The following is a 25651-nucleotide window of genomic DNA, read 5'->3' as shown; positions in this document are numbered from 1 at the left end:
TTAGTCAAAGCAAAAACTAAGCTACACTTCCTTCCTAGAGTCTGAGTGTTGTGGCCTTCTTTACCTGTGTTAGTGCTATCTCTCATCCTAATTATCTCATTCCACTGGCAAAAGGATGTTTTTAAGAATATGTAAATCACATGTTTTAAACTCTGCTTTGCTTTGCTTTATTTATTTATTTATTTATTTTTAAACACAGGGTCTGTATGTAGCTCTGGCTGTCTTGGAACTCTATGTAGAGTAGAGTGGCCTTGAAATCAAGAGATCTGTCTGCCTCTGATGCCCAAATGCTGGGATTAAAGGCAAGTGCCACCATGTCAAGCTTGAAAACATAATTTTGAGCATATACCACAAAAGTTTTTTTCTCCCATTTTGGAGAAAGAAGATAGAAAGGAAATAATATGCCTCCTTTTTGCTTGTCTTCTCTGGTCAATGGCAATTCTTGACAGTCTGAGGGGACCGGTACCAACAGAAAGGTGGAGTTAAAGTGATCATGCTACCGTCTCAGCACGCAGGCCTGCCGGACCACAGAGCAGCCTTTGTTCTTTCATCCTTAACATTTTAGTATAGCACCTACAATTTGTAGAAATGTCCACACACATCAAGGACTCTATCTCATCAACGCATGAAGAAGAAAAGCTTCCAGCATCCTGCAAAGTGCGTGAGCAGCTGAAATGCCCACATTTGGTGTCCTGGGAACGAGTGCCTCCTTTGCCTGTCCTAGGAGCCAACCTTTGTTTTGTTATGTCCTCAGTTCTTGCCCCATAGAATACCTACCCTACCTGAGCAGTTTCTGGGTACCCAACCTCTGAGCTGTAACCCCATCCCTCATCTCAGTAGAAGCAAAGGTCTTCATTTCTGTGGTCATCTGCACGCTTACTTGGCTCACATTTACCAGTATCACATTTAGCCAAGCATCTTCAGTCTCTCCCATTCTTAAAACTAATTGTGTAAACCGCCTTTAAGATTTAACGTGGCTTAGGACAGGCAAAGGAAGCACTTGTTCCCATGGGGACCAAACAGAGACATCTAGCTACATGCGTTCTTTGTAGGACACTGGTGAGATTTTGCTCTAGATTAAAAAGGGCTTCAGAATGGAGACTGTTAATATTATCGCAAATGCCTACAACATTGGTCTGTTAACCCAGATGTATGTTTTAAAACTACAATATTAAATCTGAAAACTGGCTACATCTAGAGATCAGTTATGATCTTTTATATAAATTTCAGAAGATTTAAAGTTTTGTTTTTTTTTTAAACTTTATGTGAATGAGTGTTTTCCTAGATGCATGTATGTATACTGTATAAGTACCTGGTACCTATGGAATCAGAAGAAGGTGTCACCACCATGTGAGCACTGGAAACCAAGCTTGGGTCTCCTGAAAGAGCAGCCAGTGTTCTTTATGAGCCATCTCTCCAGCCTCCTTGTTTCTATATTTAAAAAGTAATCATCTAGCAATTTACTTTAGTGTAAAAGACAGATGATAAGAATATTCTATCAGTTTACCATCTGTAATGCATGAGCTTGCTCTATAGAGACAGAACAACCACCACCACCAACAAAACAGTTGAAGAAATGCTTTAATTTACAGCACCTCAATTTACAAATGATGAGCCCGAGCAACGGAACAGAGATGAGGACTTGCCCAAAGAGTGCCAGCCCAAAGAGAGAGCTGGCTTGGGGTGGTGAATAACAATGTCCACCGATAAGGCCTTATATGGCACACTTACTTTGCATAACTGGTGCACTAAGTTTAAGTGAATGTCAGGGATAGCTATAAACGTGAACCTAGTACAAATGTGTCTACCTGTAATAAACTATTGGGCACATCAGAATTTAAACAACTGTCCTAGCTTTCTTTTTTCCTTCCTTTTTTTTTTTGTTTTTTGTTTTGTTTTTTGAGACAGGTTTCTCTGTGTAGTTTTGGCTGTTGTGGAACTCACTCTGTAGAGCAGGCTGGTCTTGAACTCAATAGAGATCCTTCTGCCTCTTGTCTCCTGAGTGCTGAGATTAAAGACATGTGACCCCACTGCCCAGCCCTAGCTTTCTTTCTATTGTGGTAATAGATACCATAACCAAAAAGCACAAAGAGGAAAAGCATATTTGGCTTACACATCCTGATCACAAGTGTATCTGGAACGGAATTCAGTACTGGAACTCAAGGCAAGAACTGCAGAGGTCATGAAGGAACGTGGTTTACTGTCTTGCTCTCAATGACTTGCTCAGCAGGACTAAGGTTACAGGCCACCATGTCTGGACAGCTCTCTTTGAGCTCAAAGCAAGATGGAGGGCACCCTTCCCCAGGCAGGGCTTCCTACTCGCTGCCTGACCTTATTTGGAGACTGTCCCTGAGCCTGGATGCCTGACTTACCTTAGTTGAGACCTGTGACACAGTTCCCTGCAAATGCTCTCTCTGCTGCCGCCGCACAGGTAATCAGGTGCTGTGCTCTGGTTATACAATAGGTTATATGACTAGACATTGTGCTCCAGCCTTGTGATAGGAGAACGCCACCAAATGCAAAGTAGGTGGTACCCTGGGCACTGCCCCCATCCTTTGTACCTCCCTCACTCTGGAATAAAGTTGAGCTGTCTCACAGAAGCTGTCTCCTGGAAAGTTGTTTCCACCATATTCACAGGCCATAAAAAGTCCTCCTCAAGGCATCCACAGACCACAAGAGGAGGGAGACCCCACACTCAGCTTGCTTTTTTATACAACTCAGAACCATTTAGGGGATGGAGGGCACCATTCACAGTGGGCAGGGCCCTCCCACATCAATCATTAATCAAGAGAATCCCAGACTTGCCCACAGGTGAATATGATAGAGGCATTTTCTCAATTGGGTTTTCTTCCCAAAAGACCTTGGTTTGTGTCAAGTCGACAAAAACAAAACTCAATCCAGCACAGTGCTTTAAATGCACTCTTAAATTTCTATTTTAGGCCCTTCACCCTATCATCAATATACACATTACTCAATTCTGCAGACAAAGGAAATATCTGACTGGAAAGGTTTCAGAGATCATTTACCCAACTCAAGTCTCCAACATCCACATTTGCTTTCAAGCTAAGGTCTTACTGTGTAGCCCAGGCGTGGTCCCACCAAGTAGCCCAAGCGGATCTAGAACTCCCAGCAATACCCTGCTGCCCCAGCCACTGGAGGCGGGTATTACAAGAGTCCTCTTCTCTTGTCTTGTGTCATGCCGCCCTGCGCCCCCATTCAGGTTTTTCACTGTGAGAACAGACCCAGGACAGTCAGAGCCTGACCTTCCGTGGCACAAATTAACAGCAGAACTAGGCTAGACATGGAGTGACTCTAGGCTTCTTTCCCCAAGACTACTACTCTCTGAGCACAAACCTGCCATCTACTTCAAACAGTTCCTTTACATGAGCTAAAGGCTTCAGATAATTGGTGATGAGTCTACTCATAGCTATGGTAGCCATTTCATGTCCATTTTTTGGAGACACAAACTCTCCCAGTTTGCCCAGGGTGACTCTCCCTTCTTCAGCCTGCCAAGCAGCTGAAGATATAGGTGCAAGCTACCACATCCAGGGTTTATTTAGTTACCATTGTGAAAGCTTTCCTCAGATTTGTTACATAATTTCCAGGTCCAAACAACTACATAAGCTAGGACAGTTGCACAGAAAGATACAAGATTAGAGGCAGGACCGAAGCAGGGCAGAGGTCATGAGAGAAACAATGTTTCCTGGCTTGCTCCCCATGGCTTTCTTATGTAAAAGCAGAAACATACACCAGAGGGAGACAGCTCACAATGCTTATCAGCCTGATAGGCTCAATGGCAGAAAGGAAATTCTCACTTCTGAACTGGTAGAGCACTAACAGTCTAGTAATTGATGTTGCCTGAAGAATGCCAATGTCAATTTACTTGTGTATTTAATCTGGGTAGTAACAGAATTAAATCTTGACCCGTAACACCTAAACATCTTTGAGTGTGTATGGGAGTTACCATACACATATTTCATGTATTAAGAAAATCAAACAAATGGGGAAATATAATCATGGATGACTCTAGGATGTTGGATATTAATGACTAAAAACTGAATGGTGTTCTACTTTCCTGGATGGATGTCTTCTGGGTTGCAAAGCTACTCTCAAAAACCAGATATCAAAGTAAGACTTAAGAAAAGACATGATTCACAACACTGGAGAAGTAGTACAGGAGAATGAATACGAGGTCAGCCTGGGCTACATACATGGCAAGACTGTGTTTAAACAAATCCCTGTCTCAGGGCTGGAGAGAAGGCTCAGTGGTTAAGAGCATTTGTTCTTCCTGAGGACCTGGGTTCAATTCCTAGCATCCACATGGCAGCGCCCACCCACTCATAATTCCAGTTCTGGAGGATCCAATACCCCTCTTCTGACATCCATGGTTACCAGGTGCACATGCGCACAGACATACATGTTATTAAAATACACATGCCCATAAAATAACATTTAAAAATTCCTGTCTCAATACAAGCTGTTCCATGTTCTGTTGATAAACATAGTAGAAATATGAAGGAAGCCATCTTGGTTCATTGAGCAAGAAAATGAAATACCCAACAGTAAACAAATACAGCCTGTACATGCTGTCTAACACAGTTAATGTTTAGGTAAAGATGAAAAAGCCAGGCATTGGTGGACCACACCATTAACCCCAGCACTTGGGAAGCAGAGGCAGGTGGATCTCTGTGAGTTCAAGGCCAACCTGGTCTACAGAATGAGTTCCAGGACAGGGTCCAAAGTAATACAGAGAAACCCTGTCTCAAAAACAAAACAAAACAAATCAAAACAAACAAAAACATGAAAGATTTTGTTTGTGAGAGAAGGTCTTGCTGTGGAATCCAGATTGACCTCAACCTCCCAATTCTCCTGCCTCAGCAGAGTGCTGCTTAAGGATGTTCACACTGGGTCCAGCAAGGATGTCTCCCAAAACCTCTTCATTTCAAAATGCTAAAACAATGGTTCTCAACCTGTAGTTCGCAAGCCCCTTTGGAGGTAGAATGACAGTTTCACAGGGGTTGCCTAAGATCACTGGAAAACACAGATATTTACATTATTATTCACAACAGTAGCGAAACTACAGTTAGGAAGTAGCTACAAAAATAACTTTACGGTTGGGGGGGTCACCATTGAAGGGTCCTAGCAGGCCCAGACAAGGCAAACAAGGCTCTGGCAGGCCTTGCCCTCCCCCTATCCCCTCTGCCTTGCAAAACTGATTACATTCCTAAAGCTAGCCACTTTTTTTTGGGGGGGGGGGGGCAGGGTCACTTCTTCCAAGAGGTTGACTAGCACAGTCCAGCTATCACAGTACTGAAGTGCAGCAATCAAAAGCCCCTTTTGGCTGCTCAATCAAAACTAACCAACTCATCCTAACACAGAGTTTCCCTTTTTCCCTCATAAACTGCCGTTTGCCTGTGGGCCATGTCTGTCTCCTCTCCATCCAGAGGCAGTCCTTTGTCCCTTGGGGCAAATGTCTCTTTTCCCTTGCTTCTTTTCTCTCCTGTCTTTGTCTTTATTCCCTGCTGTTTGCCCCTCTGGGGCAAATCTCCCCTGTGCTGAAAACTTGGTCTGTGTGTCTTGTGCCGACTCCAGTCCTTTCAAACACAGCATGAGGGACTGTGTTAAAGGGCAGCAGCATCAGGACGGTTGAGAACTCCTGTTCTAAGAAAACCAGTACTGAACCAAAAGATAAAATAACAAAACAAACCCACCAAAACTAATTTTTTTTTTAATTGAAACGGCACATTTGCACAAGTCTACCAACCTCCAAAACTTCAAAACAAGTCATGCTTGTTATTTTGGGGTCGAATTTCTTTTGATAAGTGCTACAAAGCACACACAAGTTCCACACAGCTGACAGATCACACAGCATACAGTCTTGCATGAACATACCGTTAGCTTTAACTGTAGCAGTACTGTGGCATAAAGTCTGATGGAAAGGGCCAGAGAACTTACCTCAAATTGTGGGTAGGGAGGAGTCATGGTTGAAGGGGGCCCTGAGGTGGGAGGTGGCATCCCTGAAGTGGGTGGGAACAGACCCAAGGCATTCAGATTTAATCCAGGAATCAAATGTGCTTGAAGCTGCAATGGTAAAAAGGTCTCTTAATTTTCAATCATAAGTATCAAGGGAGTGAGCATTTATAAATGACAGTATTCAGATTGTGACCTCTTGTCTATAATAAAGACACACACACACACACAGACTCGTTTTTGAACACAGTAGGTGTTCCCACAGAACTACAGGTACTGTTCACATCTCTCAGTACCCTTATACTGAGGGTCGATTTGTCCCGCCTTGACCCTCATCTGTCCTGAGGAGCCTCAAAGGGCAGCAGCTCAGAGCACTTGTGACAGAAGAGCCCTCTGCATACTGTGGGCCTTGCATAAACACACCCTGGAGGTCTTACATTAGCTGAAAGGTAAATAAGTGAGATGTGCTTTCAGAATCACAACAGGTTCATAGAATAAGCATGTAAAATCTTCATTCCTCGCCCTCTGGTGAATCCTCTTCTTCACACTGCAAGCACACAGCTAAGCACACCTTGGAGGTAGATACAGGAGCCATGAAGGGAACACTGTTTGCATTTCATCCTCCCCTCCCCTTAAATATATGTGTGTGGGTGTTTTGGTTGCTTGTGTATCTGTGCACCATGTGCATGCAATGCTCCCAGAGGCCAGAAGAGGGTGCTAGATCTCCTGGAATTGGAAGTAAGGATGTTTGTGACCAGCTCTGTGGGTGTTAGGAATCAAACCCTGGTCCTCTGGAAGAGCAGCAAAGTGCTCCGAGTCATCTTTCCAGCCCTAATTTTATAAAAGTCGAAAAAGGACTGAACTGGAGTATATCTGATATTGTTAACAAGGCCTATGGGGGTGGATAACTCAGCCAGTTATCAAACACTTAGACAAACAGCAATCACATAAAGATAGAGGTCACTATGTGGGATAAAAGGACCAGCATTCTAGGTTCTCCACATTCCCTTCTCAGGTTACTGTTTCACATGACGGGCCCAACTGAAGCCTGCTAAATCATTACCTCATATTTAAGGAGCACCTTTTAAAGCGCGAACTTTTGAAGTGCTCTGTTGTTAGCACCATCCCACCCATTAAACAGTGGTAGGAATTTGCTTTCACAGCCTTTACTACATTTGCCACAGGAAATTCTCAAATTCTCAGGTTTATGTGGCCAACACAGTAAAATTCAAACCTGAGTTTCTGCTTTGTTTTATTGTCCTGCAGAGGAGGAGCTAAGGCATGCTAGGCAAGCACTCTAGCACAGACACTACACTCACAGCCCTGACCTGTATGTTTAAGACACAGACATTCTAAATTGTTCAGGATGGCTTTGATTTTGCAACCCACCCACCTCTGCCTTCCAAGTTGCTGGGCTTGCTTCACACTGCCTAGCTCCTAAGCCTGTTTATCTAATAGTAACTTTTACATACATGGCATGTGTAATCCTAAGAAGCATGTAAAATAGGAGACAGCAGCTATCTGATACAGAGAAGAGAACTGCTGTTCGCAAACAGGCGGCAAGGAATCAAACTAATTCACCTTCCTCCATCCTCACATCCTTCCTGCACTAGAGCCCCTCAAATTAACACAGGAAAGGAGGTAATAAATAACCTTTGGTAGTCAAGTATTAATTATTCCTCCTGCATCAAGAAGCCAAAGGCTCAAAAGCTATGCAATTTGCTAGAAATCACAGAGACAGCTAAGCCCAATGGCCAGGCTTCTGTGTTACCCAGGGTACTTGGGATGGTGCGGACAGCTCATTCAAACTATTTCCCACAATAAAGTGAGAGATCAATGCAGCAAAAGCCATGTTTGAACTCTCCATCAGGACTAACATTCATGGATGCAATGTCATTTTCGTAAGACTCCCTGATCTTCTTCATTATCTCCTCCTCAGCCTTGGCACACGTCTCAACATTGCCTTTAACTGTAATGGTGCGCTCCGGGTTGTACAGCGTCAGCTCCTGCAACCTGTGGGTGGAAGAGGAGAAAATAAGAATGGCAGGAGAAGATGGGCGAGCCCCTAGTGGTAACTGAAACCAAATGGCAGAGCCCGCATCATGAGAACATGACAGATCAAGCCTCAAGCACGAGCTCTAACACCTTCCCTCCTGCTCCTTCAATGATAATGACTGGGCACAGGGGTTCACTATGTCCATGCTTAAAGACACAGCTCGCTCCTCTCTGTCTCGCCGGTTTATTTACTTATTTATTATTTATTTGATGTGCATTAGCGTGAGGGTGTCAGATCCCCTGGAACTGGAGTCACTGACAGTTGTGAGTTGCCTTGTGGGTGCTGGGCACTGGGCCTGGGTCCACTAAAAGACCAGCCAGCACTGAGCCATCTCTCCAGCCCCCAAGATTTGTTTCTTGACCACCTCATCTCACCCTCTGACAGTGAACCGAGGAGAGTGATCTGAAGAATGTACAGTGTTGCCAGGACTCATCTGTATTGGACAATTCTAAGCAGAACCAGCTATTTTGTGCAGGTTCATTTTCTGCAGTAAGCAAGGGAAATACTTCCCAAAAGCAAATCAGCATTTGCATGATGGAACTTAGTTTTCTACGATATTTTCAGAATTTATATTAAAAAGGCCTGAAGGAAGTAACATAATTCAAGCCATCTTAACTACATTTTTAAATTTTTAATTAATTAGTTATTTAACTTATTTTTGGTTTTACAAGACAGGGTTTCTCTGTGTAGCCTGGCTGTCCTGGAACTTACCCTGTACATCAGGCTGGCCTTGAACTCAGAGATCTGCCTGCCTCTGCCCCTCCAAAGTGCAGGGATTAAAGGCATGCACCACCACAGCCTGGTCAACTACATTTTTAAATGGTTCAATGTTGACCCTATTTACACCCCTAAGCAGACAATGACATTAGGAAACTCCTTGCTTAGCCCAGGTCCTGTTGAAGCTTCAAAGCCATGAGAAATTAATTCCATCTGGGTGCACCTAAGCTTACAGTCCTCAGCAGCCTTAGAGGAAAAGCAACATTTACCACAGAATGAGGGCTATGTAGCTAGACTCACAGGACAGAGGGCAGGGACATGATGGGGACTAACCTTGAGCCAGATGGGTGGGTATCATCCCTTTTCTTCATATGTGTATAAAACGTAAATCATACAGTGAAGAGGGGAGTTCTAGAATGGAGCCTAAATTGCCGTGGACTATGTAAGCATATATGTGAGCATAAGCACACTGAATCTCTACTCTCGGGCACCCCTGGCGAGTGTTTCGTACTCGATTTTTGTCATTCATTTTCAGCTCATCACCCATTTGTGGGGTCTGATGATAGAAACCAAGGATCGTTACCCCACAAAAATGAAACCTCTTCTTTATTATCACAGCAAGTGTGTACCCCAGGGGTCGTAGCCCACCTCTAAAATTATGGCCCTTGCAAAGAAATCTACAGTCCCTATATACATGGAACAGGGCTGACTTGTGCAAACCATACAGGAAACAGCAAGTGTGTGAATGCTGAGATTTCATCATGAAAGACATTACAGCTCCCAGCCCCTCTCTTTCTTAGCTCACTCCCTCTGGGAGAGGGCAGTCCTCCACGGTGAGGACCTTCCAGCACAGTACTTTCGATAGGCCTGGTTCTGCTGTCCTAAGCTGCCTGTGGGTCCCTAACCCATACAACAAGCTATGCAATACATGTTGATTATTGTCTTATGATGTCAAACGGTGGACAAGTGCATAACACAGCAAAGGGAAATGAACTAGTTCTACATTCTGACTTGGGAAATAAACGTCAAAGAATAGCATGAAGACTTTGGCTAAAAAATATGAATGCCATGTCAAGTGTTAAGCTCTCCTTGTCACCTCTTTGAGAACACACACTCGAAGATGGTTAGAACAGGGCAGGCTCTCGGTCTGACTGGCGAGCCAAAAGAGATGTAAGGAGGGACCATGCACAAACACACAGCTTAAAAACAGGATCTGAAAGCCTCCTAATCCACAAATAAGACAGCACTTACGGAGATATTGTGATTTTAGTGTCTGTGTCTTGCTCGATTTTTTTAAGGTTTCTTCCTTCTTTACCAATAAGACGGCCTACAAAGTTATTGTGAGCTAATATCTTCAGGGGGATCTCCTCTGTGCTGTAAGTAGAAAAATGGTTATCAAGACAGCGAAAGCAAACTACTCTTGGATTTAAAAAAAAAAAAAAAAAACCAGTGTTCTTTCATTAAACATTTACTCCATACGTACTGGACGAGAAATGTTATCCTTTTTCCAATTTAAAGAGAGCTGGCAATTAACCCACATCCCAGGAACTCATGCAGGGCGGTAAACAACATCGGACTTCATCTTTAAGAAAGTTTTTCTTCACATCAGGGAATATCTACACTCAGTAATGGAATTTCACTCAGAGCACAGGTACAGACCAGAGCAGTGCCATCCTAGGACAGCCCTGAAAACACCGGGGGGTGGGAGAGGGGGGTTTGGGGGGGTGGGAGTGGCTGGCTTCAATCTGTATTCTGTGCCATTGATTTCTTTCTCTCTTGTTTACGTGGCATGTGAGTGCATACACACACATGTAGGCACACTCATCCATAAGTGCATACATGTTGGCCAGAAGTTGATGTGTCACTCTCCACCTGTCTGAGACATGGTCTCTCACTGAGCCTGGAGCTCAATGATTTGCTAGACTGGCTGGCCAGCCACCCCCCAGGACCTGCTGTCTCTACATCCTCAACACTAGAGACACACAAACACCACCAGCACACTCAGTTCTGACATGGGTCTAGGGACCTCAAGCTTACACAACAGACACTGTACCTCTGAGCTACTTTCCTAGTCCACTTTCAGAATTTCTAAGTTATATATCATGCTTTTCAAATGTCACTGGGGGCTCCGTGATATTGGGCTTTCTCTTTATTTTCTCTATACTAAAAAAACTATTGTTCCCATATAAAACACCTATCACTAAAACATATTTATATCATTACAAAGCAAATACAGGCGATGTGGTCCCAGGGTCCCTCCTCGAGCCTTGCTCCTTGTTCGGTGCATCAATTGGCAAAGAAGCCAACTAAAGTTTCTGACAACAGAGACTGGGAGTTTCAATCTGCAGCACCCAACTCAATCTCCAGTTGCCCTTAGCACAGAATTAGGGGCTTTCACACTCCATGCTCTATTGTGGAGGGGCTGGGACTAGAAAGAAACAGAATGCTCCAGGCCTGCTGGTACACAGTGAATCCCCAATAGCTTCTTGGCCCTCCATCGTGGGACTGCCTTTTTTGAACAGCGCTTCTCCCCATTACTGCTTCGTGCTCCATATGCAAGTATGAACGAAAGTGAGTATTTCAGTAAAAGACTTGGTGCTTCACACCACATCAACAGCAGCAAACACTAGCTCGTCAGGATAGCATTAATCCCCAAGAACACGTCAGAGAATCTGCAAGCAAGCACAGAGCCGCCTTGGCAGGCCAGGCCTTGATACTCACAGTTTGGTGTCTTGCGCTTCCTTGTGCATAATCTCCAGAATAGACTTACAAGCTGCGGAGGCTCCTTCAGGGGTAGAGAGGATAGTAATGGGCTTCTCAGCAGCCCCTGTATTCTCCTTACGATGGACATCGATTCTGATGGCAGGTACAAGGGGAAGCAGACAGAAAAAACTAGTCAGTGCGTACTCACCACAAGGAGTCCTCATTTGCCAACTGCAAGCCCCGGGACTTCTGGGAGAACAAGGGAACTCATTTCATTAAAAGGAAAGTCGTGCTCAGCTGTGAACACCAGACATATCTCAGCTTGCTACAAAGGCCCTTGACTTCTGGTTCTCCTGCCTCTGCCTTCAGAGTGCTGAGACCACAGGCATTCACCTCCATGCCTGCTCTCATGCAAACCTGGGGTGCATCTTGTTATGATGGGCAATCTTGACTGTCATCTTGATGAATCACCATGGAGCCACATCTCCACGTGGATCTGAGAGTCTACAGATTGAAGGCACACTCTCATCAGGGGTGGTGCTATTTCATGGATTCGGGATCCCAGAAAGCGGAACACAGGAGCTTTCACCCCTCTGCTTCCTGACTGTGGATGCAATGTGACAAGATGCCTCCTGCTCCAGCCACTACAATGGGCTGTTTCCACTAAAATGTGGAACCAGCATTAGGCCTTACCTCAGTTGTTTTGCTGCAGAAACAAGACACACAACTAATACACTCAACAAGCACTGAGCTACAGCCTCAGCCCACAGACAAATTCCTGTCCCGGGGTGCTCTCTCATCTCAGGCCAACCAAGCATGGACATCTTTTATATGCCCAGAGCCATCATGTACTGTCAAGAGACTGAAATATAGAGAGCTGTGCCCGTCAAGAGAGCCTGAGCCGGTCCCCCTCTCAGACCCGAAAGATTACCAGTCACCCTACAGCACAGTTTACTCACTCACCTAGTTGTTTACAAGGTTCAAGTCAACAACAAATGTGATGAGAATTAAAGAGGTGGCCAATTGGCTTAAAAAAGAAAAAAAAAAAAAAAAAAAAAAAAAAAAAAAGCTTTTAATCCCAGCACTCAGGAGGCAGAATCAGGGAGATCTCTGAGCCAGGGCTACACAGGCAAACTCTCAAAAAAACAAACAAACAAAAAACCCAAACAAACAAAAACCCAATCCAAAACAAACAAACCCCCAAAACAACAAAAACAAGTCACTGATGTTTAAAGCAGCTAGTAATTTATGCACACAACACATACTACATAGTGCTTTGTGTTCTACACCTGTAAATATTTTAAGATGCATAAAATTATCAGTGACAAGAGGGTAATGAGGCAGATCCACGTTTTTAATGGCAAACGGACAGGACCAACTGAAGGTAAAATGCTGACTGATTAAAAAAATTATTCCTGTGGATGATGACATGCCACAATGGTGTATGGGGACCAGAGGAAGCTCACTGCCCCCTCCCATCCCACTCTCATTTCTGACATGCTTTGTGCTCTAGACTAGCAGACCTGCAGCTCTGGTGAGTCTCCTGTCTCCACGCCCCACCTCCCAGCACGAGTGCTGGCTACTAATGAGTCCTGCCACTTGCTCCAACTTTTGTTCTCTCAGGATCAGTTCTGGCCTTCAGGATTGCACAGCGAGCATCTGCACCCGATGAGCCAGCTCACAGGCTCCTCACCATCACTGACCCAACAATTGAGTAGGTGGGCTGAGATGGTACTTCTCACCCTCAACACTCACACATTTTAGGTCAAGGTCAGTCTTTCTGTGGATCCAGAAGCAGCAGTGGCCTCTGCCTATGAGATGACAGCAGGACAACCAAATTCATCCCAGAAAATGCCTAATGTTCACTTGGAGAATCACCTCTGGTCAGAAGTAACTGGTGTGGCAATGCTCAATTGGAACACTATTCTCACTAAGAAAAGAAGACTCTGCAATTATTACCATGCTCCTTAAGATGCAATGGTTAAGTGTCAGCCTGTATGCACCTGTGATACTGCAGAAGGAGCTCGGGACTCTGGGAGCAAGCACCATCAAGGAAACACAGCCCTTGATCTTAAGTGAAAATATTCAAGCATACCATGTGTTATTTTTTAAAGTTACAAGTTAACAGATGCAAACAAGTCCTATATAAAGATACAACAGCCCAAAACTTAACGACCCTGGGTTGACAAGAATCTAATTCACTCTTTTAAAAACTTGCATATTTGTACAATTTTAATTAACCATGAATCAAGTTTGCTGTCGTAAGAACATTAACTACCTCTGAGCGTGTTTTAGGGAAATCTAAACAACTGCTGGGTGGTCCTTTGAGTTTCCTCATCTCTTAAGGACTCACTGCCATGAGAACAGCCCTTCAACAAGGCAGTAAAACTAAGGCTTGCGTCTCGTTTTATTAGGATTTGCCCCAGAATTAAAACCTGTAACTTAAGGTAATGTAGAAACGGTAAGAACTACGAACATATAATACATGAAAGTGTGTCTAGATAACAGCTTCAATCCCAGGGACCATTTTCCCAACCCATCGTAAAACCCAGTCACCATCAGCCATGTGGCCTCCACTAACATGGCACAGCCCCTCCTTCGGGCATCCCACCCTTTTACTGGGCTGAAGGCTATAAAACTCTGATCCTAAGAAGGGACTGTTGCTCTGGTGATCAACACCCTCCCCTGGGACTATTCCAGAAACAGGGGTTCTGGTAATGATTAGTTATAACGGCAAGAATTAATTAAACCCACCGGCAGAGCTCAACAGCAGAATCATCAGATATGACCAACACTCCCTCTGCTTTGCCCCCATCTGTCTGCTTTAAGTAAACAGTACAGCTTAGACCACAGCTCCTTTATCTGACAAACCTCATTAGCAGCTTGCAAAAGAACTAAGTAAGATGCAAATGCAAAGAGCAACCTCGAACTAAGTTACGGAAGGTAAGGAATGGAAGGAGGCGAGACGCTCCACACTTTCAGATGAAAGGCAGGTAAACTGATCCATGTCCCCATTTCTTAAACTATATGGATTACAACCTCATATGGGTTCCATTTCTCAACATGAGGGCTGTGAAAAGTTCTACCACAGAAAAGGTTACTGAACACTGTTAGGTCTCAAGCCAGGGACAAACGGCAGGGGTGTGTAGTTAACGTCCCAGAGTAGATGCTGGTTGTTAGATCCCTACCTGTCACAGGGTAAGGCTGCCATGCCTTCCCTATATAATCCAATCATTTGGTTAACTTTCTTTGTACCTTTGGGCCTCCTGGTTCCAAAGGTCCCTCTGTTTTCCCCACACATGGCCTGCTCAGTGCTGTTCACTGTAAACTCTCCCAAACGTCCCTGTCTCTCACCCTGTACTCACCCACATATCTACGCTAAACCTCCACCATGTCTAGGGGCACTCATGTTTCCTTTTCTTTTCCTTTTTATTTATTTTCATTTAAGCCAAATCTCAAGTGGAATCAGTCAATCTAGTGTTGCTAGAAGCACTCGGACATGGATCATGTAATTTCACTGCAGTCTTGGTTCTGAACAAACAACGTAGGCACTCTGCATTGCACCACAGAAGCCCTTACACAGAACACTGCCTTCAACACCGCACACTCAAGATTCTGTGAAGAACAGCATTTTAACTATCTGCCCAGGGTTTTCTGTTCTCAGTGAAACATAATAGTTTAACTGAGAAAAACAGACTTAACACTTTCCTGCCACCATTCCTCAACATACATCAAACTGCACATCTCTGGATGGTACTGTGTAGGAATACTTGATTTTAGAAATTGCTGGTTTGAGTTTCATTTAAAAAAAAAAAAATCATTAAATAATTTTGGCTTCGGATCCAGACAAAATCTCCAACAACATATAGCAGGGCCTAAATACACTCGTGTCCTTTTATACTAGGTATTTACGTGAAGCAGCAGTGTGTTCAACCCTGGGCACAGAACCGAAGCAGTGATCCATTCTGCAAAACCTGAAGATGCACTGTGCATAGGCGGCACATGCCTTTAATCCCAGCACTCAGGAGGCAGAGGCAGAGGCAGAGGCAGAGGCATCTCTGTGAGTTTGAAGCCAGCCTGGTCTACAGAGTAAGTTCCAGGACAGACTCCAAAGCTATAAAGAAACCCTGTCTCAAAAAGCCCAAACAACAACAACAACAAAACACACACACACACACACAAAAAAAAAAAAAACCCAAACAATAACAAAAAACCAAAAACAAACAAAAAAACCAAAACACCTGAAGATGCTCCATGTCCTGCAGTGTCAACGACTTGGACAAGATTTAATTCTTTACGTGGCAACAAAGAAGGCATCTATCTCATTACTACCAAATCAGTTTTCATCTTTAATCAGTTGCAAAATTACATAAATACTAAAGAACTATTTTTAAAAGACTTTTTAGATTCATTATGCTTGACTTGAACCTTACAGATCATTTTCTGAAAGATGTGTAGATTTTCTCAGGTAAAAAGGGGTCACAATAAAATTTAAGAAACCCTGACTTAGATAATGGTTCAATTATTCTCCCCACCCACTAATTATGAGTTTGGAATTGTCAAAGCTGCACACAGGTACTCAACACTCGGTGTGTCTTGCTTCAAAGCAGGAGTGAGCAGGATAGGACGTCCCAGCAGAGCTGGGTGAACTTACTACCATCTCTATGATACGATTCTTTTAGGCTCTGAATGAAATTAGTCTGCCAGCTCACTGCAGGAAAGGTGCTTCAATGGATATGGGTGCCTTGGAGGCCACAGAACACACCCAGCCACAAGGGACACACAGCCCCATGGCACTGTTTCCAGAAAAAAAAATTCCATGCTCGGCTTCTCTAATCTCACAAAATCCTCATTCTTATTAAACATAAAAAGTAAAACCATTCAGTCATTTTTGTAGCTGGGTCTGGCTGCAAAAGGACGCTGTTTGCACACAACCTCTTCTCCCAACAACTTCATATGAAGCCATCGTGTTCACAGGCAATGACCCCACACACCGGGGCTGTGGTGACACACGACAATAGTTCCTGCCTGACTCCAGCAAAGTGAGCTGTGATGTTTGATCAGGATTTTCCAATCCCTTAAAGCCTGCCAAATGACATTATTAAACATCTTCAAGAAAAAGCCATTCTATTAGTAATGATATCAAATGAAAATAAATACACTGTGTAAAAGACAAGAGAGGGAGGGAGGGAGGGAGGGAGGGAAAGTTATTTATTCTAACTTCAGGACAACTTTAACCCTGAGGACGAACCTATTATTAATTACTATGTCGGTGAGTGATATGTGTGAGTATGGGTATGTGCATGTCTGAGTACACATGGAAAGAAGCCAGAGGAGGGCTGGGAAGATGGCTCAGCAGTTAAGAGCACACATGCTCGTGCACACACAGAACACACATTAATAAATATAATTTAAAACATTTTTCGACAAGTCATGGGACAACCTTCATCACGGCATGCACGGAAGACTGCTGGTGGCAACTGCGCGGTAAGTGCTTTCGCTGAGCGCTCTTGCCAGCCCTCTTTCTGTGCTTATGTTTCACACAGTCTTCAAACTCACTACATAGCTAAGAATGTTCAGGAACTCCTGCCCCTCCTTCCTGAGACAGGTGCGTACCACCACAGCACCTGCGGATAAATTATTCTCCACTGAAGTGAACTCAGGATATAATGCCATCTCCAGGCTGGCTTGGGGGTGAGAGAGTGACCTGTGTACTGCCCTGTAGTCCGCCAGGGCCTATCCCATTATAGTGACAGTGAGTACCACTTGTTTTCCATTCACATGAGAACATGGTGTTTCCTTTGAGGTTTTATACAACCAACCATGCATGATCAGATCACAAGGCCTCCCCTGCCACATTCCCCAGTACTGTAAAGGGGGAGGGGCCCACTCTATGCAGGACACCTAGTTCCTGCACATCGCACCCCGATTCTAAACACAAAGGGAAGGAGAAGACAGCATGGCTACCCATTCCCACATACTCACTTAGACTGGGTCTGCTTGGTGATGTTCCGAATGGTGGCACCTTCCTTTCCTATAATGGCTCCAACAAACTGGGTGGGAACCAACAGGCGCAGAGGCAGGTCGCAGGGTCTCTGCTTAGACACCGATCCTGGAGACGTCTGCCTGGATGAACCCCGCTGTCCTGGCCCGCGGCGCCCTCGGAGCTGCAGTGAGGGGTTTTGCTGTGCAGCCGTTTCATCAGGGATGTAGGCAACCTTCAAGGTGAAGTTCTCTAACTGGAATCCATTCAGTTTGTCTAAGGCTCTGAGAATTCACAAGAGACAAAGGGTGGTAATGGTAGCGGTGACATAGTAACTTTGTACACAGTGGCCACCTATCTCTTCCTCTCAGAACTATCAGTCCCAAAGCTGATGAAGGAAGCCACTGTCCCAGACAAATCCTATCACCACTACACTCTTCTCTGAATTCTGTACTCAGGGAAGGCCAATGGCTTCCAAAGGCACATAACTTCCATCTACCAATGAGAAACAAACAAAAATCAAGTTAAATTCTTTTTTTTTAAACCATTTTATTTTTATGCTATGTGCATTGGTGTTTTGCCTACAATGTATGTCTGTGTGAAGGTGCCAGATCCCCTGGAACTGTAGTAAGCTGTCATATTGGGAATTGAACCCTTGTCCTCTGGAAGAACAGTCAATGCTGTTAACCGATGAGCCATCTCTCCAGCCCCAAGTTAAATTCTTGATTCAGTTCAATCAACAAGTTAGTAACAGCTTGGCAATATACCAAGAGAAGGAGAGTGCGGCTCTAAAGTAACTCAGCAGCCCAAAGGGGTCGAAGAATCGGTGAACACACATCCCTACCAACTGCAGGACCCTGGTTGAACACTAGTAAGATTTCCTGAAGAGCCATGCCTGTTCTGGCATGGCTCTTCAGGAAAGAAGGCAAGGACTTTCACCTGTAGTCATCTGTAGTCCCTCCAGACCAAGAATCAGGACATAGCAGTGTCCCAGAAGCCCCAAGAGGGCCCTGCTTCAGTAGCTCTCACCTCTGCTTTTGCCTTTTACAGAGATCTATGTGAGGACACACTATGCACCCTCTCAGGTCAGCTCTACATAACATAAGCTCCATCCTAGTACAGTCCATCCACCTTGCATACTTTTGATGGGGAAGCTGAGTAATACTTTGGTGCAGTATATAGAGCCAAGACTTCAAATATTCTTAACTCACACCTTCCTAACTCTGCAGAGCACAGCAAAAGATAGGGTGGGGGGCTTCCACTTCTCCTGGGTAACTCTTGTCAGATTCTGGGTGAATGAACTCTGAGCTCAGCTCATGCAGGTGAAAATAAAAGCATAAATCACTCTCTCCTCCATGCGGCCATTTCTGGGTTCTAATTCTACTTCCTTACTTAAACATCTACTTTCTGCCTCTTAGATGTAAACAGGAAGATCAAAGGCAGTCTTAGCACCACTCAGGTCTCTGGGAAGACAGGGCGGAAGGCACACGAGAGCAGCCAGGAGGGCTCATGGTGTCTTCGCACAAAGAATCTGTGTTCCCCCTCATTTCTATCTCGTCCTACATTCCCTAGCACACGAATGAACCCTTGTCCAAAGTACAGCAGGAACAAGGTGCACTGTCACCTTTCCCGCAGCGGCTAGGTGCAGCATCTCTGCCCAGGGCATTTCACAAACATGTGGGTGTGGCTAGCAGCTCCTAAAGCTGTAGTTGTGACGTGCAATGCTCTGTGACTAACTCTTCTCCAGATGCACTGTGTCCTGGGATGCAGCCACATGATTTCATGTCAGAGGGCGTTCTTCACACAAGCAGCAGAGGGCTCACTACCGCTGCCCTGGTGACAGCCCTTATACATGCTCTTTCTCCTCTCCCTTCCTCTTAAGCAAAGGCAGATTAAGGGCTATAAAATATACTGCCCATTTCTGAAGGGAGAAAATGGAGAGGTTTTATTAGTACATTTACTACACAAAACTGAAGCTTCAACAATTATAAAGATTTAAAGTAATTTTAAGCCATATTCAATGTCAGAAATCATTAAAGAAAGTTTTCCCAAAAATCTCACCTAAATGATGGGATCACAACTCCTTCCTTTGTTATTAAATTGGGCACTGCTGGCTTCTGCAGTTATAAGACTCTTTCCATGGTATGAAGCCAGGAAAGTTACAAATAAGTGAGAGAAACAGAGACAACCTTCTTGATGGGGACACACAGAAGGACGTGTATGTTGCCAGATGCTTCTGTGTATTCTGGAACAACCTAAACAAAGCTGCATGTGTCCCAAGACACAGCTCTCAATTTGACATTAACTATGAAGTACACTCTACTGCAATGCTTTAAATGGTGCACTTCTAAAGGAAGAAATTCTTCCAGGGAGGAGGTGAGAAAGCATAAAGTCTTGGTACCATGTTCCAGTTCAGTCCACTCCAGGTAGAGAGAAGACAGCCCCTACATCATGTGCGTCCGTCCAGCTGAGTGTGTGACTGATACTGCTGAGTTTCCCTCAGACCACAGCACTGCGAATGAGGCCAGGACAGAGTACAGGAGGAGTCATCCAGCTAAAGAGCAATGGCTAAAGCTCCCTCGTTTATGGATTTTAAATCAATGGCGTGAATCTTCCTATGCATATGGCTTGCCATTCAGCTCTGTCATGTGGTTGTGGTGATCTGCCCAGTGCATGAAAGATGTGGTATTTTCAGTATTCTTCCTTTAAGACCCCGGAGAGAGGAGCTGGCGTAACCATTCAACAGAACTCAGGAATCTTAGTATTGCTTAGATCCTGCTTCTAATCAGCATTCCAGTTACTCTGTTGCCATTTTACTTGTTTATTTATATTTTATGTGTGAGTGTTCTGCATGTATACCTACCTACATGCTAGAAAAGTGCATCTGATCCTGCTACAGATGATTGTGAGTTACCATGTGGTTGCTGGGAATTGAACTCAGAACCTCTGGAAGAGCAGCCAGTGCACTTAACCCCTGAGCCATCTCTCCAGCCCATCTGTTGCTATTTTAAATCATTCAGAAGATGTTAAAGGGGCCATTGAGATGGCTCAGTGGGTAAAAGGTGTTTGTGACTTACTAGCCCAAGCCCAAAGACCTGGGTTTGATTCCAGTGGAAGACGGAATCAACCCTGAAGTTTTCCTGACTTCCCCACATGCATAGACTTGCCTGCGCCCATGCACACCTGCACACATGCACAGAAAATAACAAATACATTTAATTTTAATAAAAAAATGTGGCTGAGAATTTTTCTGGTTTATAACAACTAACTGTATTAAGTTTACTGAGGTAACAGAAAAGGCCTCTCTAGAATAGAAGTTCAGCATGAGGACCAACGGGAGGAAGAAAGAAAGAAATGGTAACCAGAAGCTGAACTTAACCCCATACAACCATCTGAATGGTAAAGTGGGGGGCTTGTAACTAGCATTCTGTCCAGCTTGACTAACCATGCGACCCAGGGAAACAAAGTTTCGGTTTGGTGTTTGCTGCCCCACATATAAACTGGAGATTAGACTGATGGGTTCTTTCAGTGCCTTGTTCTTCCACAGAGGTGCCACCACCCACTTCTCCCTTCTCACTGCTATCTAGTGTGGACAACAAGATCAAGTTTAACTACCTCTCAAAGGTCATGAATGCATTTTTCTCCTTGTACTATGATACAGTTTCAAGGCTTCCAACAAAACTCATGGTATTTGGAGATGGAACCTTTGGGAGATGAATGCAGATAAATAAGGGGATAAGATAAAGCCCTAATCCAATAGAACTGCGGATTCATTAGAGGAGGTGAAACCTAAGCTAGGATGGTCAGCTTTGTCATACGAGGTTTCCATAGCCTTGGTACAAAGTCCCTACTAGCAAAACAACCCCCCCCCCCCCCCCCGTCAAATCCTCATCAGACATAGTCACTGAATCTTGGCCTTCCTAGCCTTATTCCTGTGGATCATATAAGTCTTTTTATGCCTGCTGTGGCATTCAGTGGCAACTGTAGGAAAACAGGGAGGCATACAAAGAATTAGAGGCTGATAATTGAGCATAAACCACCAAAATCTTACAAACACCAACGCACAGATGCATCTTAATAACAGACAAGCACAATCGCGTACCTACAAAGAGTTCCAAGACTAAGGGCTCAGAAGCCACTTAGTCAGTACAGTGCTTGCCATGAGAGTATGATTCCCAGCATCTACACAAAAGGCCAGGAATGGTAGCACAAACCTGCAATCTCAGCCCAGGGGAGGCAGAGACAGGTGGATCCCAGGGCTCAGTGAGTTTCAGGTCCCAGCAACAGACTATGTGTCTAAAAAACAAGGTGGGGACCAGTAAGATGGCTCACTCAGCCAGTCAAAGTACCTGCTGCCAACGCTGGTAATCCAACACCTTTGGAGAGCTGGAACTGACTCTTGGAAGTTGTCCTGACTTCCACAATACACCATAGTGTGTGTATGCATGTATACATGCAAAAATTAAACCTAAAGTAGAAAGAAAAGCCCCACAAAACACTGCAGTAAAACTAAATTTGAAAGCTATTATATATATATACATATATATATACATATACATACATATATATATATTGTATGAGATGAAGACTACAAAGGTGGAAAATCTTATCTATTTCTGAATGACATGAAATTTGTTTATCTTGTTGCATGGCCTATTTCTTTAATTTCTTCTGAGGTTGTGATTTATTTGTATTGAGGCAGGGTCTTGTTACATAGCTCAGACAGCCTGGAATGAACAGCTCTCTTGCGTCAGCTTTCTCTGCCCTTCCTTTCCCGTAAGTCTACTTACATAACTTTTAAAGTCTAAAAGGGATTTTCCTCCTCATAGCTCTCAGCCAAGTTACTTCAAACACTTGTAATGTTAAGTTCATGAGCTACAAAGCATCCTGCAAGGATGGACTCAAAGCTCTGACAATTCTGGGGTTTTGTTTTAGTTTGAGACAGGGTCTCATGCAGACTGGCTCCCCACTTCCTTTGTAGCAAGGCTGACCTGTTGGGGTTACATGTATGTGCACATCAATTTAGATAGGGCTGGGACTCAAACCCAAGCACTCTAGAAACTGGGATTCATCCCTTTGCCTGGGCTGTGTTTTCTGATAAAAACAAATGAGACTCTAAGCAAAGCTGTATGTGAGGTCCAAATGCCTACACACCTAGTAGGTTCTTTTTCATACACCTAGTAGGTTCTCTTTCACATGCACACCCTCAGAGAGCATATGTGAGAAGCTTTATGTCTGTTCCCTGAGAAAAGAACCAGAGACTTCAGAGTCTCTAGTACAGAAACTACTTCATAATCTCCAAACTTTTATTACACTACATAGTAATACAAGATTTAAGCTTAAAATAAATATGAATTTTCGAAACATGTGCTACAGATTGACTTTTCTCAGCCACAAGGTGGCAGGAAATTTCTAGGGTAGTGTCTTAGACACAGCTGTGTCAGAGGAACCCTCTGATAGCCAGAAGCACAGCACACTGAGGAGCAGCTGGCATGTCCAGCAGCAATGAACATGTGGAGAAATGCACAATGGGTGCTTGATTGAGCTCGTAACACCTTCTAGCTTTTACAGCAAGTGTTCTGGAAGGAACAGATTAGTTATAGCTGCCTTGTGAGCTAGGGTGGAAGTGATTCCCACTTAAGAGATGAGGACGGACTAGGGATGGAGTTCAGTGGTAGAATGTTTTGTTGTTGTGTGTGTTCCCAGACCCTACTTCCTGCCCCAAGACAAGGTTTCTCTGTGTAGCCTTGGCTGTCCTGGAAACCAAATCACTCTGTACACCAGACTGGCCTCAAAGTCAGCTAGATCTGCCCACCTGTGCCTCCTAAATGCTGGGAACAAAAGTGTGTGCCACCACACCCAACTTTCTGATAGAATGTTTAAAGGTTTGTTTGTTTTTGTTTTGTTTTGTTTTGTTTTGGGTTTTGTTTTTTAAAGGCAAAGAAATAAGGTCACCAGAACAGGCATCCCGCAATCTCACAAAACACTTGGGTTTATCTTCTATTTTGCATCCAGCAGGAACCTGGCTCTACCAGGAACAGATGGCTGTAAACGCAGAACACTCTCCTCACTGAGCCCCTCGCCCCCTCTGCTGCTCACATTTCTATCCTCAGTTGTGGAAAGCTGGACACCCATGGCCTCAGAGGAGGCGTTTTCTTGCTCCTCTTACATGACATAGTTAAAGAATGGAATGTGTAAAACATTGACTTTACAGTCCTACAACATAATGCCCAAGGTCATAGAAATGCTGTATTTTTTAAAATAAAGGATATAAACAAGGGAAACCCCTGGTCTCATGAGTAGAGTATAAGGAAAATGGCCGCAAACACTTTCCCAAGGGACAGTGGCAAGGTTTCACAAAGCTCTACTATTCCAGGAGAACGTGGAGGATCAGATATACTAACAAATGCATCCAAGCTCTGTGAACATCACATGACTGAAAATGTGAATTGTGTTTTCTGGGCAAGTCTGAAGAGCTAAGTTCAATGCCCAGAACACACATTATCAGTGAAAAGAGACAACCAACTTCACACAATCATCCTTTGACCTCTCCGTGATCACCAAGGCACACCCCCTCACACACATACCCAATGATTTTTTAAATAAATGTTTATCCTGTGGATACATTCACACATATGTACAAAAATATCTACAAAGCAGATTTTCTAATGGTTCATAACTGAAAAAAAAAAAGCTCATTTAAGTACTCAATTTGGAATTAGTCAATGAGGTCATTACACATCCCTATAATCACATTCTTTGCATTTAGAGAAATAAATTTACAGAGGCATATTTAAATATTTAAAGCAGTTGTTTCAGTGAAAGAAGAAAACCATGTGTATCTGTCTTCCTTGTATGTCAGGGGCCATCAAAATGGTTTCAATTCATCTTGACTTAAGGTCAGAGAGTTCAAAACTATCCTTACTCTTCCACAGTTAAAGTCATAAGACCTAAAGGTCTGCAGGATGTTTGGTTTTAGGCATGTCTTATCTTTAAAACAAAAGCGTGGTCTAAGGTGTAGTTACTTTTAACCCTCAAGGCCAGATAATGAGAGATTTAGTCTAAGGCATGGTTACTAAATGTTGCAGAGTTAAGGAAGTCTGTTACTTCTGTGTATCTTGGTAAAGAAGTCTTCCCCCTTTTGGCTGGGGTACATAAGAATGTTGAATAAACTTGGGGTGTCCAGTATTCACTGGGTTGCCCTCCTGACTCTGTGTCTCCGTCCTTTCTTTCGTATCTTTACCTGCCGTTTCTCAATCCACACTCCCCCTTCTCAGGTACAAACCTGGCAAGTCAGCTAGATCTGACTAGCTCCCCACCTCCCCCAAATCGGGCCACTATAGCTGGCTGTCTCAAAGAGGCTAAGTTCCCTGGCACCATCGCTGGAACGAAGTCAGCACTACATACATCTTTACACCTTTGACAACCTGAGCCAGAGAGGATCATCCAATTTAAGCGTCCTACTTGTGTCATATAAATAACCATCTCCCATCTTCCTCCTTGGCTTCTCTTTCCTTTCCTAGTAACACCATGACTGTTGCCTTCGGGGAAAAACCTAGATGAATTCCCACTCAAAAAGAAAAAAATCTTTGGAATGTGTTAATCTAACTTTTTGAAAGCTTTTAACATTATTTCATGTGACTGCATGCTTGAAGTCACCTGAGGTGTGGCTTCTCCTACAACCATAGTTACAGAAGGTGGGAGCTGCCCCAGGTGGTGCTGGGATTTGAACTCCAGTCCTCAGTGACTGCCGAGTCATATCTCCAGACCAGAAATTTGTTATTTTAAAACATGGTATTGCACTGCATAGGATATTCCCACCCCAGTCCATTCTCCCCTGTAGGCCCCTGTCCCTTATGCTTTCTTACTAATTATTAGTTCCCTTTGGTTCCACAGTGACATTTACACTTTCACATCAAGTATGCATACACATCTTATTTATAAAACCTAGGAACCATGGGCGGTCTATGAGGCCCATGTATTTATCCCTAGTATGCGAATGGACTTTGGGAGTCCATCCCACATAGAAAGATACTCTCTCAGCCTAGAGACATAGGGGAGGGCCTGGGCCCTGCTCAAAATGATATGAGACTTTGAAGACTCCCCATGGAAGACCTCACCCTCCCTGGGGAGCAGAAAGAGGATGGGAAGGGGGTGGGAGGGACAGGGGAGAAAGGGAGGGTGAGGAAACTGGGATTGACATGTAAAGCAAGCTTATTTCA

The 25651-nt window shown here is 44.0% G+C and overlaps 1 protein-coding gene across 2 annotated transcripts in view; it reads right to left on the bottom strand.

The window, feature by feature from the left end:
* The window catches only part of Igf2bp3 (insulin like growth factor 2 mRNA binding protein 3), a 127057-nt gene that overhangs the window by 17524 nt on the left and 83882 nt on the right, over positions 1-25651 (bottom strand). For both annotated transcript variants that reach the window (XM_051202872.1, XM_051202873.1), the window contains exons 6-10: positions 17432-17713; positions 11465-11599; positions 9995-10117; positions 7848-7983; positions 5956-6081 (exon numbers count right to left, since the gene is read on the bottom strand). In XM_051202872.1, the coding sequence (XP_051058829.1) occupies positions 5956-6081; positions 7848-7983; positions 9995-10117; positions 11465-11599; positions 17432-17713 (802 nt within the window). The remainder of the gene's footprint in view (positions 1-5955; positions 6082-7847; positions 7984-9994; positions 10118-11464; positions 11600-17431; positions 17714-25651) is intronic.

Source organism: Phodopus roborovskii, unplaced genomic scaffold (genome assembly GCF_943737965.1).
Source record: "Phodopus roborovskii unplaced genomic scaffold, PHOROB, whole genome shotgun sequence".
Lineage (NCBI taxonomy): Eukaryota > Metazoa > Chordata > Mammalia > Rodentia > Cricetidae > Phodopus > Phodopus roborovskii.
Note: the sequence above shows the minus strand (reverse complement) of the source record. Positions and strands in the feature narration are given on the sequence as shown.